General features: G+C 41.6%; 1 protein-coding gene across 1 annotated transcript; it reads left to right on the plus strand.

Annotated features, from left to right (window-relative positions):
- Nucleotides 1-2,871: 2,871 nt before the first annotated feature.
- On the plus strand, nucleotides 2,872-13,245 carry LOC146509711 (insulin receptor substrate 1-B). The gene is made up of 3 exons (XM_085175647.1): nucleotides 2,872-3,618; nucleotides 5,163-8,297; nucleotides 10,732-13,245. The coding sequence occupies exons 1-3, from the start codon at nucleotides 3,270-3,272 to the stop codon at nucleotides 10,737-10,739; spliced, it is 3,492 nt and encodes a 1,163-aa protein (XP_085031773.1). The 5' UTR covers nucleotides 2,872-3,269; the 3' UTR covers nucleotides 10,740-13,245.
- Nucleotides 13,246-14,837: the final 1,592 nt, after the last annotated feature.

Here is a 14,837-nt window from a genome sequence, read left to right on the forward strand (position 1 = left end):
TGATTTTCCTCTAAAAGCAGTTTTCAGGCTGCAGGCAGCTGGCTGCTGGCCACTTTTAACCTACAGCAGTTTGTCGCAGCAGCTCAGCATATGGACAAAAAACAGAGGTCTGATGACTTGATTATCAGGTTGCTTGTGGTGTAGTCTTTCACACCATTAAGTGTTTAGCACCGTTTCCGGGCGTGATTAAACCCCAGATGAAGACAACCTGGAAGGTCCCGAATCAAGAAGACAAACATGGGGAAAGTGGTCTGAATATTTCTTTCTTTCATTTAATTCTGTGGTAGGCCTATAGGTAAGACCTACTCTTTTTTTTTTAAACAATTTGCCAAACACATAGATCTCATCAATACTGAATGCACTGTATTGTTCATTTTCAAAGTGATATCACTGCATTTCTGTAAATAAAATGTGTTTTAGCAAAGATTGTGTCTTCTTATGTTTGTCTGCCAACTGCTGAGTGTGTCGCGGATATTTTCCCAGATGATGCCCTGACGCTACACTGCAATATGCTTTTGAAATGAGCCAATAAAATTCAGTAAAAAACAGTAAATCACAAGTAGGTTGAAGCTGTGATATCTGTTCATGCATGTTTTAAGGGTATAAGGTTTGAAGCAGTGCTGATGGAGCATACTTAAACTATGAGCTACATTAAAACTACGCTTATTTAAGAAAATGCAGCAGCTCAGTGTGAGTCGTGAAACTCCCCACTTTGCTGAGCCAGTGATGCTAACAAGCTTTGAGCTTACTTGGGCTGGTGCGACTCTGCTTTATTCTGTAGTGGAACAATCAAATGAAAATGTAAGGAAGGCTTTACATAATGCAACTTCTTTGCAATACCCTGCACATTGTAAACAAATTTAAGAACAGACTGTGTCTGCGCCGCTACCAGGAATTGTCCCTGAGGACAATGACAGCTCAAAAGCAATTCTTTCTACTGCCACTAACAAGGGCTGCTATGAGGACATGTTGACAGGTTGCTGTGCCAAACCTTTTTTTGGCACTTTTTGGTGCAATCACACCCCTCAGATTTAACTACAGACTATTGTCTACAGCATGAGACAGAATCTTTCTGAACTGCTATTTATTATAGTTGATTTACTGCTTGGATAGAAATCAGTTTATGTTTTATACATTAGTATTTCTGCATTATCTCCGTATTTATGGATCATAATAATAATTATATAAAAAAAACTACCTTAAATCCACATTCACAAGCTTATCACAACCCTATTGTGTGAAATCCCGGTTCTGTTTAAGTGTGTTTGTTGCTCACAGCAGATAAGACTGTTAAACAACAATAGGGCAGTATGATGTAGCCTGCAGATGAGTGTATCTGACTTGTGTTTATTATCTTCAAATTCAACCACAACATTTCGCAACTGATCGCCAAGGCAACCCATTTTATCAGTAGTTCCAGAAATATGTGATTATTATTAATAATTTGTTTGTTTCCCCTTTTTTCTTACATGTTTGTGTTATTAAAAATAACTGGAATTGAAAAGAACGAATTAATTGGGCTAACTGGGTTTTCTAAACGTGGAAAAAAAAAAAGTAACGATTTTCTAGCTATTGTTATAAAAATTGCATTTTGCCAGCAGATTCCGTGGACTCTACAGCGGACTCTGCATAAAATGCGCACATATGAATTTAATGGCTGCTTGACATTTGACTACCCCCAAAATGTATTTGGCCTATGGCTGCGTATCCTCGACCTCTCAAGCAGCACGTTCTGCAGTTGTTTTCCTCGTGTCTTTGTACAGCCAGCTGGGTAAAATCTGCTGGAAACGATATAAGCTGGCCGACCGTCCACACAGCGCCACGCACCAAGCGTTCGTGGTCTGAACGCCGCATTCCTGGTCTGTGCACCCCAGCAGCCCCGAAGCACCCCTGGCATTTGACTGGCACCGGCTTGGAGGTGTCAGTCTAACGGATGCAAGTCAAGTCAGCCACAGAGAGGCGGGGGAGAGCGGAAACAGAGCAGGTTGTCTTTCACAATACAACTCACATTAGTGCGGTCGATACATTTGTCACAATACTCTGTCTTCTTGAACCAGCAGGATATTAGAATCCATATAACGCAGCTGTGAATCTACTGCAGTGTTGACTGCTCCTGTAACTTCACGTTACTCTTTCTCAAACGATCATTGGTGAGCTGTGTTGAGGTCATTATTTAGAAAGATTTAAAATTGTAAAATCTGTAATGTTTTAATGCATATTGAAATTTACTGATTTAATTAACTTTATGTTTATGTTAATACGACAAGCACATGCCACTTGATTAACAATAAAAACTTATATATGCCCACATATCAGCGCAAATCCCTTTGCTTACAAGGGTCATATTAGATCATAAGATCCTTCTCTTACCATCTTTATTATGGTGCTACTGCAAAGCCAACGGCACAGTTTGTGTAAAAGCAGCCCAGAGAGGAAAAAATAATAATCTTAGCAGGGCACTGGGAGTAGGCTCTTCTCTCTTAGATTTAACCAATTGAACAAAAGTGAATCTGAATTTAAAATCAGCAAAGTTACATTAGTTTCTTAGAGAGAAATGTAACAGTAATGTGTTACATTTCACTGTGTTACTGTATTACCACCAAAACTGTGGGAGAGTAAAGGTTAGACCAATTGTAATGCACAGCAAAGTTACTGAAAATCACTAAATTTGATGCTGGATGAGACAATACAGCTCTAATGTTCAACATTTGGAAACAGTGTACAAACCCAAGACTTACTGCTGGCCACACTTATCGATTTACCATATCATTTCAAGAGAAGTGATAGAAATGCGCGAATGGATAAGCGGCTTCGGTTGTAGCCTCCCTTCAATTCCTAAGGCTTTTATTTCGAAAGTGTTTACCGGGGGTGTCGTTATTATCCTGCCTAATCTGACAGTGGCGAATACAGAGTGGCTATGGGCAACCTCAGACAGGTGGAGGAGACGTCCTTAAGCAGCTGAACCGCACCGTGGTTGGACTTGGGGACTGGGCTGGGCTGCGGGACGAGCGGCGGTGGACGCTGTGCACGCTCGGTGCGCGGATCCTCCTGCGGCTGCTGGATTCACAATATGATACCAAACCCAAAACATGCGTTGGCTTGGCTGATTCTCCCCATCCTGCGCCTCCTCACACATGCTGGACACTTAAACGTGAACGCGGGGAGGACGAGGGATGTAGTTGCGATGGATAAATGAGGAATACGCATGGACATTATTTTCCCCCCTGAGAATAATTGTTTATAATAACCATCGCTCGCCTGTTTTGGCAATGGAGAACCAAGCAGCCGAGCCGCAGAACTATGAAGATGTACAGAAAAGCGGGTATCTCCGCAAGCATAAATCAATGCACCGGCGATTTTTCGTGCTCAGGGCGGCCTCGGAGCATGGTCCCGCTCGACTTGAGTACTACGAGAACGAGAAGAAATTCCGCAGTAAATCACCTGTGCCCAAAAAAGTCCTGAACCTGGAGACTTGCTTCAACATCAACAAGCGGGCAGATTCCAAGAACAAGCACATGATAGTGCTTTATACCCGCAGCGAGAGCTTTGCCATCGCTGCAGACAGCGAGGAGGTCCAAAATGAGTGGTACCAAGCAATGCTGGACCTCCAGGGCAACTGTAAGATATGAAAAGTGTGATGTGATTTCTTCTGTCTGTTTCTGCATCAGGCCTGTCCTGCCGTAGGCTATTTGTTCTCCATACACTATTTTGGCTCGGCCATCCGGGTGTCTCTCTGCATATCACCGGCTCGAATTATTTGAATATTTCCTTTGATTTTTTTTTTTTTTTTTTTTTTTTTTTTTTTTTTTTTTTAGGTTTGTAGGTTTTTGTGTTTTAATTGTACCCATATAGTATAAGCAATGCAGTTTGGAGGGTGATGTATTTTAACCAAGAGGCAGGTGGATCCTATTGAACGTGTTAGACCGACACGCTATGGGCGGCATGTGCTGTGTGTTTGTGCAGCACAATCTCAATAAGCAGTGCTTTAATACAGTCACAACCTGCGGATTATTATCCGTCAGCAAAAACATAATTTGATGCGTTAAACAGCATCCGCCTGTAAGAACACGAGATGATCTCTTCTTGTGACCAAAATGCAGTCCGTTTTCATACGACGGTGTGCTTCTGCATGGCGCAGTGGGCATATAGCAACCATCCAAGGGATGCATCATATAGTAGCAGCCTATCGCGGTGCACTCCGCTGGAGCCCGTGTTTTTGTTTTTCTGCACAGCTCCGACTGCTATTCGTCTAACCTACATTTGCGTTACGCGGTGCTGCTGCTGGTAGGGAGGAGATGGCATCGTTAGTGCGCTCTGCGCTGGAAATTGTGTTTCTGTTGGTTATCCTCGTGTTTACGTTGTTATCCTTATGCCGGAGCTGAGCACCACCACCACCCACCCTCCCTGCCTGTTCTCCCTTTGCATTTCAGTTATTTGAGACTGATGGGCTTGCCCAGCTGTAATATGTGGTTGTGGAACCCTTAACAGACACACATTAGAGCACAGAAGACCCCCATTTTGTTCAGGGTATGGCTCAGGCAGAGTCACAATAAAACAATGTCTGTTTATTTTAAATTTAATGTGCAGTTGATCGTAATTAGGCGAGAATCTTGCAAAAAAAACAAAACAAAAAAACAGAGAGAGATAGATTGAAGCACATTAATACATTATGTCTTATAATAATTTCTGTGGAGTTCATTGCTAATATTTTCTCTTTCTCTGGTGGATTGTAGCAAACCAGCATATTGTTTGTTGTTTACTGAAAATAACACTGATTGTGAGAGGGGGGCTGGGGCGGGGAGGGGGGATTCTGCAATTTGTTATTTGATTGGCACTGAGCAGAATTACAATGTCTTGTATCACAGTTGAGCATGATGCTTTTTAGTGGATGCTTTCTATAGCTTTTAAGGCTTAATTAATTATGAGTTGTAGCTTAAAAGTGATGGTGATGAATTGGCTGCAGCACAGCTGTTTGGCAGTATTCTTCCATATGGCAATTTACTTATGATAGAGTAACAAAGCATTACTTATTACTGTCATTTTGGCTTTCGTTAGTATTTCAGCGGGCTATGTTTGAATTAAACCCCTCTTTTTTTCTTGTATGTATGTGTGTAATCATTAAATCCCCTAATTGTTTTATTTATTCTTTACTGTTTTTCTAGGTAAAACCCCTGAAGACTATGGAAGCAGTGGAGAGTGTAGCTCTCCATCTCCTGTTCCAACCTTCAAGGAAGTGTGGCAGGTCAAGGTTTGGCCTAAAGGTCTTGGACATGCCAGGAATTTAGTAGGCATCTACCGGCTGTGCCTAACTGACAAGACAGTCAACTTTGTCAAGCTCAACTCTGATGTGGCCTCTGTAGTGTTGCAGCTGATGAATGTCCGAAGATGTGGTCATTCAGAGAATTTTTTCTTCATTGAGGTGGGGCGTTCAGCTATTACTGGCCCCGGAGAGTTCTGGATGCAGGTGGATGACTCCGTAGTGGCTCAGAACATGCACGAGACCCTACTGGAGGCCATGAAGGCCCTTAGTGAGGAGTTCCGTCAGCGCAGTAAATCTCAGTCTGTGGGAACATCATGTGGAGGTGGTACTGCTTCAAATCCCATCAGTGTCCCGAGCCGTCGTCATCACCCAAATCTGCCACCGAGCCAGGTGGGCTTCTCGAGACGGGCACGCACGGAGACCCCCGGAACAGGAGGCAGCAGCACGAGCACATCACCTACATCGCGCCACGGGTTTCCAAGGGCGCGAACAGCCAGCATCGGAGCCAGGTCGGAGGAGAGTGGAGCAAGTGCCAAAGGGACGTGGGCCAGCTCCAGCCCAAGTCTCAATGGATCCTGCTCAACTACCCCAACTCTGAGACCCAAGCCCACCCGGGCCCCAACCCCTGCTAAGATTACCCTCAGCCTTGCACGTTACACACCTAACCCTGCTCCTTCCCCTGCACCGAGTCTGTCCTCCAGCTCTGGTCATGGCTCAGAGTGTGGACTAGTGGGGGCAGCGGTGGGAGGCATGACGATCTGCTCCTACCCTCGTGTATCACAAAGAGTTTCTGTTTCAGGTTCACCGAGCGACTATGGATCCTCAGATGAGTACGGCTCCAGTCCCGGCGAGCACTCTCTGCTCCTACCAAGCCTGTCAGGACATCACGTACATGGAGAAGGCTCCTCTAGCTATATCGTCATGGGACAGCGAGAGAGTCTGCTTGGTTCCCATCATCGCTCCAAAGGCAGACGGATACTGCGGCGTTCATCCAGTCGTGAATCAGAGGCAGAACGCAGACTTCTCAGTAAGAGGGCTTCACTGCCTGTGGCGTCCCACGAGCGGCTGACTCCACATAGAAAAGATGAAGATGATGAGGACGACGAAGAATACGCCATCATGTCGCAGAGCGCTAACACACAGCGAGCTGATTTGCACCATGATTCACTGAGAGTTAGGGGTGGGCAACTTGTAGGGGAGAATAGGAAGAGGTCTGACAAAAGTGGGGAAGAAGTGGACAGAGGAGCAGCTGTGGATAGTGGCTATATGTCAATGTTGCCTGGAGTGACATCTCCTCCTGTTTCACTTTCTCTCTCAATAGGTATTTCTGACTCCGGTACTAAACCCGGGGCAGATGACGAATACATGGCCATGACCCCCAACAACAGCGTGTCCCCCCCTCAGCATATCCGCCAGCCCAGTTCAGAGGGCTACATGGTCATGTCTCCCAATAGCAGCAGCTCCACAGACCTGCATGGACTAGGCATGTGGGATAGCAGGGGCAACATGGAGAGCCGGGCTGCCAGTGACTACATGAACATCTCACCTGTCAGCAGCCGCTCTGCTTGCAGCACACCGCCTTCCCATCCTGAACAGCACCAACTTCAACCAAAAATGTTCAACTCCTACTTCTCACTGCCACGAGCTTATCAACACACTCTCTATACTCGCTTTGAGGATGACTTGAACAAAGGAGAAGGAAAAAAAGATGGCAGTGGGCACGATAGTGCTGGACGGGGAGGAGGAGTTGGATATAGCAAGAGAAACAAAATTGCAATGGGCGCTGCTGGAAGCTGCCAACTTTCCATGTCTTCCTCTTCTTTCTCCTCTAGCTCTGCCAGTAGTGAAAGCCTCGAAGACAAGTCCATATCAGCGGGGAGAGGGTTAAGTTTATTAAGAACCGGAGCAGAATACAAGAGTGCAGGAACAAGCACGAAAGATGGGCGTCACCAACAAAAACGTGCATCGAGCAGTAAGAGTCCAAAGCAACAAAGGCGGGGTCGTCCCCTCAGCGTGTCTTCAGACATTACTAAAGCAAACACGCTGCCCAGGGTTAAAGAGAATCTGCCGCCATCAGTGTCTCAGAATGTTGGTGAGTATGTCAGTATTGTCTTCAAGGAAGACAGTAAATATGGCGAAGGACGACGTGCAGGTTCCGAACGTCCTGTGATCCATGGAACGCTCCGACCCGTGAATCAACCGCTCCTCCGCCATGATAATCCTGCTAACCTTCCCCGCAGCTTCTCTGCACCATTGTCCACCTCTGCTGAGTACGTCAGCATGGATTTAGGGAAATCCTCAACACCAGTGACTCATGTTAGATCCACATTCAGCACCCAACAGGGCCCACCAGCTGTTGCCCCCAAGGCCCGACACGAGCACGGCACGTCCTCTCCTCTGGCCGCAGAGGGCAACGTGGGCTACAGAACAAAAATAAAGACAGCAGCAGCGCTGACAGAAGTCCCGCCTCCATTTACGGAGAGCAAAGCCTCAGATCCCAGCACTTCAGCACGACCTGCCATCCACTCTGGTCAACCCTTACCTGTGGAGCAGGAGACAGGTTTGGGCTTTTCCCCAGTCAAGTCCTTCCAGTCTCCGGAGCGGAGCAGCAGACTGGTCCGAGGTGACCAGCAGGGACGCCTAAGCCACTGCCCAGAGACATTTAATTCACCTCCCTCACTACCATGCCACGCATCCTCTTCTACCTCCCTCTTCCCAGAGGGCAGCCAGGCAGTGGGCCATCGGCATGGTTTGGACTGCTCACTGTGGGAGAGCGGGCAGGCTGCTAGTATGTCTGCCACACCTCCACCTCAAGCCTCCACCTCATCTGGAGAACAAGGCCTTAATTATATTGACCTTGACTTGGCCATTAAGGAGAGCCCTCAAGCTGGAGTGGAGCACACCTCTTCTGCCTACAACATGGGAGGAAGCGCTATGGGTAGCAGTGCTGGCTCCAGCCTCAACACTTACGCCAGTATTGATTTCTATAAATCAGAAGAATTGAGAGCACACCAGAACAGTAGAAAAGATGGTCAAGGTAAGCACTACAAAGCCAGTTCATGTTGAATTATTTATTACTTGTAGAGTGATAAGTTATGATTAGATCTTTAGTGTTAAGAAAATTAAATATATATTCTGCAGATACATTTATAATTCTTTTTATATCATGGCTGGAGATTTCTGTTTTGTCAGTTTTGGCCTCGAGGCTAAACGACTACGTGTGTTTGACACTGCAGTTGTTTCCTTCAATTTAGAGAATAATTCAAATCTGGAAATGATTTTTGATGTGATTTCTGAAACTGAGGAGGAAAATATCTACTTACTGTCAATCAAATAGTTAAAAACAATCCCGATCATTTAAGCAAAAAAGGCCAAAACTGTACTTCTCTTGATCTCTATTAAGACAATAAATATCGTAACATCAGAATAATATAAGCCATTTAATTATGAAAAGATTAGATCAGCCCTAATCTTTGATGTTTAATGTGAGCAAGAAGAATATGTTATTGTTTTTAAATAGACAAAAACACAAGTTAAAATATGATTCCTGATCATATTTGTCTAGCGAAAACTTTTTCATGTGAGTGCATAATCCACAGACAGAGCTCATGTCTGGGTCTTAGTCACTCTTTCTCCTTTCATCTTTTACTGATGTGTACCTTGGCTTCAAGCTGGTGGGCAGCGCCATATTTCCAGTCTGTGGGTTGTCTGTAGAGTCTCTTATTATCGCAAGTGGGTGTTCAGAGAGCAGAGCCAATTGATTTGTCTGCTGGTAATGAGCCATTTCACATAAATGGAGGTAGAGGGGACAGAACGCAAGCAAGGTGTTTATATTTATGTGTGGGTGTCCTGTTGGCTGTTGCATTTCACATGGCAGCTTCGAGGTTTCCCTCACATTGCTCAGATGACAGTTAAACGGTTAGTGACTGAATATGATTTTTGATGGCTGTACATTCTTGACATGCACATGTCAAGAACTAAACCGTTAAAGGCTGCATGTGAAAAATAAAAAATAAATAAAAAGGTTAATATTAATATTTGTGAGAGGACCAATCACATGCGCGCATTTTATTTATTCAGATAAAGAGCATTTATCCAATGCTATGAAAATGTCTGAACATGTAGCATGTGATCGTTATAAGCTGGCAGCCAGTTTGGTTTTCCATTTAAAGGCAAAAAAGGAAATTAAACCTCAATTAACCATCAGTTAAAACAATATTAAACTGTAATGAGTAATAATTAAAACACATTGGCTCTAATCCTAACTGTATGAAAGCAAACACAGCCTATATAATATACTGTGTTCACCTAAAGATTTTAAGAAATTAAGCAAAAGCTCGTCTTCATCAGCTGAATGGTAAAACAGATTTCTAGTGCACAAAGCTGCAAGCATACCTGGGTAGAGACGGCCAGAGTGTTGAGGCGGCAGACAGACGTTTGACACAAATGATGCACGGGGCAAGTGGTTAGACTGACTCATAGCTTTTCAAACCGCACTTTCATTTATTTGCGCTCCTTTCCGAGCTTATCTTGATTAAGTATTTGCGGTTGCGCCGCGAGATTATTCTTTAATGAATTTATTTCGCGGGATCATTTTCTGTGGGTCACAAGCGATAAACCCAAGATGTTTGCTGCTGACTTCATTTTCCTGACAGGATCAGAGTCAGGGCAGTGACTTCTCATTGCTCAGGTGGATCATAAAGGGAAGAAACATATGAAAATGCCTGGAGCTGATAAAGCTTGACACAGAGACACATAATATTGACATCTGCAACAGCGTGCATAAAACCAATCAGAAAATCCTTTTAGAAAGATATCTAGGGTCATGTGATATTTACCCAACCAGCCAGCAGGAGCTCTAGATTAAACAAAAGCAATATGCTTTGGTGAATTGATCACCTAGCATGAGCTGCCTTGATTTCTCTAACATTTTCTGTGTGGAGACTTAAATCTAATTTACTTTGATTATTGCGTAAATTGTGGTGAGTATATATACTTTAAAAATAAAGCACAATAAGGAGCAATAAAAACAAGGATGATCTGATATCCTCGTGTTGGTGTTGTTCCCACATCATCATAATAAATGTCGTTCCAGGTTCAACATTACAAGTGACCAATCACATTGTTGTGACATCATACTTTTGCGACTTTGGAAAAAAACACCTTAAATAAAAGAATCTACTTAACGTGCGAGAAACCGCCTCTGTCCGCTGATCCAGCAATTTGACTTCTTTTCATTTCAGGATACTATTCTTTAATAAACAATAAGCATTATACATATTGTCCTTGCAACATTGGAATGTCAAATGAATGAATGGCTTGGCTTGCAAAAGTATGACGTCACAACAATGTGATTGGTCACTTGCAATGTTGAACCTGGAACAACATTGATTATGATGATGTGGAAACAACACCAACAAGCTGTGGTATACGATTGAAGCTCACGCCTATCTTTGATTCTTTCCTCCCAGACTGTTGATCTCCATCTTCGTCTTGGATCTTAGAGCGACAGTCCGTCAGGGGACGGGTGGCAGCCCGATCTGTTGCCACAACAGAACTGTACACTGGAGTCTGAACACTGAAACCCTGGAAAACTCATCCCCATCCCGTCTGCTGTTTTCTGTCAACCAAACGTGTGCCAAACACACCACACACACAGACACACACACACACACACACACACACACACACACACACACACACACATATACACAACACACAGTCACAGGGTAAGGAAAAGTTTCTTTTTTTTTTAACCTTGTTTTTAATAATAAAAAACGAACATCTGATCATCATTTAACTTCATATAGATAAAGGATGACAGTTCGGTGTGTAATGGTGTGAGCTCACAGGTGGCCATTATGACATTCATGGACAGCCTGTTCTTCTTTTTGCCTACTTGATCTATATTATCATGTTACTAACGCTCGTATTTCAAAAACATTTTCAGGGAATCTCGAAAAATGTCCTTATTTGCTTTTAATTGATGTTTGAGCCAGTCTATTGGAATCTTGTGTCTCAAGATTTCAAGTGGCAGCTGCTATAATGAACCAATCTCAGCTGAGTTTTAATGAGTGTTAATTATTGGATCCTGTGATTTTTGCCTTTGTATTACTATTTATGCTACACCATCCTTTGTCCATGTAAGTTAAAGGATCATCAAACCGAAAGGGAAAACGCAGTTTGGCAGAGGGCTCATACACGTACACACCCTGCCACTGTAAATGTATTTGATTTATCATACACAGTTGCAAAAAAAAGACTTTACACTTATTGATCGCTGGTTTTGTGCTACCGAAGGACTTCAAAATGTACTTCTTTCTGGGGTGGTGGATGGAATTGGCAACGGATTTGCGCTATAGAGATGAAAACACAGTTTCCTGTCAGTTTTTTGCAGACAATAGGGAAGTGGTTGTGTGAAAATCCCACATAGCTTATGCAATCTTTGTGAAATGCATTAGAGTGTAAAGTCTGTGTTTTTTCACTCAGAATTCAGCTTTATCCCCAAAGCGCCACATGTGCGCTCACACAGGATATATGTTTATGTAGCCGCATAAACTTAACATGTCCCATCATGCCATGTGGTTCGTTTTCAAAATGTAGCCATTGTTAAAGCCTAGTGAAAGCTTCTCTGTGGTATTTTGGGATATTTAATGGATTTACTTATACACTATGTGGTGTTCAGGATTTGATAGGAAAATCATGATCCCCTTCATCCTTATTCCCAAACCTAAGTGACAGTTTAATAACCTTCAGTAGCTGCAGCTGGCATAAGAAAAGTAATTTCACTGGACTCATATATGCTGTATTTGTTTTACAGCATAAATCCAGCAGAAGAAGTCACATGAAACCTTTCGCTGTCATACAGGCATTTTATGAAAGTGATTGATGTCACAATTATACAGAAAAAAACTTACATAGATGCTCAAAAATCAATTCATTAACCATGAATGAGCGAAACACTTGATTAAAATGACCAGATTGACCTAATATTCTTGCTTGTCTGCTTTGGCATAGAAGAAAAAATGTCAGACTTAATTTAAAAACAACAGATATACCAAATTTTGTCCAAATTATGAATAGTCCATTCTAGCTCTTCTTTATGTTTAACTGAGAAGAATCGCTATGTAAGCAGTTATTACACATGAACTGAGCACACGCAACAGCTTTCTAATGAATCTGAGCGCTCAAGTTATCCCCCAATTCCCATTGATAACCGTACATTGGCTGAGACTGACACATGACTGTCAAATTACACGATTCCAACGCCACACAGCCAGTTGAAAATAGTAAGTTAAATCAAAATGTAAGCCATTTTTGTAATTAGTGTATAAAAGAAAACAAAATCAGTAAATATCTTAGATAAAGAATGAATTTTGGAGTCCCTAACAGTCCCTTCATGTTTTTATGAGGACAGATCATATACAATATTACAAGGCTGTGTGATTAAAAAAAACAAAGAACGCAATGATTTGCAGTTCTCATAAACCCAAATTTTAACTCACATTAGAATATAGGAAAAAAAATCAAGTGTTCAAATGAAGAAAAGGTACTTTTTTAATTAAAATAGCAGCTCATTTTGAATTTGATGGCGGCAACGCATCAAATTCCAAATGAGCTAATGTTTTTTCATGAAATAGTAAAACATCTGATATATTTTCTAAGCCTTACTGTGAATAAAATTCGGGTTTATGAGCTTTACAATTTGTTGAATCCTATTTATTTATTTACATTCTGCATTTTGAACAATGGTGTAGCACAAAATCATTGGAAACATCAAAGTGTAAACACTTTTTGCAACTGAGCTTTTCTGCTATAACTGTATATTATACTATAGTGCATACTATAGTATAGAATAACAGAAACTATAGTACGTGCTGTACTTTTTTCTCATTTGCATAACAGTTAACACAACTCTTATATAAAGTAACACATTACAATGGTATACAAAATATACAGTATTCATATATTGATTAATACTATTTAGCCTATATATATATATATATATATATATATATATATATATATATATATATAATATATATATATATATATATATATTATATATATATATATTATATATATATATATATATATATATATAATATATATATATATATATATATATATATATATATATATATAGTATTTTATAAAGTGCCTCATTTTTGATTGTAGCTGTTTTTACACAGGTAATCTTATGAAGGGTTGTGAAAATGGGAAAAAACAACAAGAACAACAAAAAAAAACCCAAGTGTTATTTCTTGCCTGAGTCTAAATTGAGCATTTGTTGATCGTGAGAGAAAAGGCTGGGAACTTACATTGCTGTCATTCAACCATAATCAAATTGCCTTACTGTGTTTAGAATCAGAAACATGTAAAACAATCTCATGCTCTTTTTTGCAGTGCCTAACACTTCAGCCACAATGTAAGCACACACCCTCGCTCGTGTGTTTGGCTTTATCAAGCTGTGGTTTGGCCAAAAAAGAAAAAAGAAAAGAAAGAAAAGAAAAACCAAAAAGTTAAATTAAAAAAAAAAAAAAAAAGGAAAGGAAAAGCTCACTTTTTCATCTTAGCATATTCACACATTGGGATGTGTCCACTTCTGCCCCAACTCTCCTTTTGTTTTTACTCTTGCCCTCCACCAACCAGCCACTTATTCATGCTGGAGACTTTAATGTAAACTCATACTTAATCTCTTTTATAATTTAACTTCCCCTGTCTCTACACTGGGAAGAAATTAATACAGCTGCTTGGTTTGAACCCCCCCCCCCCCCCCCCCCCAAAAAAAAAAAAAAAAAAGAAAAGAAAAAAGAAATCATGAGATGAAGGGTGAAGCCAGTCCTGCTGGCTGCTGGGCTAAAACAGTATTAACACACGTGTGTATTGTTCAGATATTTTTTGGGGATGTGGATTCAGATCCCAGAAGGTGTGAATAGTACTACTTCTCTGTCACGCTTTATTTTCTCTCTCAAACTTGAGGTCTAAACTATGAACAGTGCCATTCCTGCTCCTACACATGACTTTCTCATTTATTCCATTTGTAATCTGCTGCTGTCAGAGCAATTGCCAAAAATGTCTTTAAAAAAAAACTCTTCAAAGATCATAGATGTGACTTAAGATAAATCACTTTTCTTCATCAGCCATTGGGCCAAAAAAAGAAGAAGAAAAAAAACGAAAATAGTTGTTAAAATTCAGTCAAGGTTTGTGATAAGCAAGTTTTTTCTGAAGGTTGTGTGATTTATAGTTAATGACTGCTTGCATACTGTATCCAGTACCATACTGGCAAGTAGAGCCTTTGTGGTGATACTGAATATTGAATAAGGATGTGTTGTTAGCGGATATAAAAAGAAAGGGTCAACTCTATGTTGTGTTGCAATGCCGCCCGCCCGTAGTAACTACACTCTCCAGGGCTCTGGCTTGCGTTTACAGGGTACAAACAAAGATGGCTTTCTTGATGTAGTATTTTTGACACTGGTAGATTTTCCCACATTTAGAAACTTTGATTTGCCACTAAGCGTATAATTGTGACACTGCTACGTGCGCGCTGTTAGACACGAAGACAAATGCGTGTGTT

Source organism: Neolamprologus multifasciatus, chromosome 10 (assembly GCF_963576455.1).
Source record: "Neolamprologus multifasciatus chromosome 10, fNeoMul1.2, whole genome shotgun sequence".
In the NCBI taxonomy this organism is placed as follows: Eukaryota; Metazoa; Chordata; class Actinopteri; order Cichliformes; family Cichlidae; genus Neolamprologus; species Neolamprologus multifasciatus.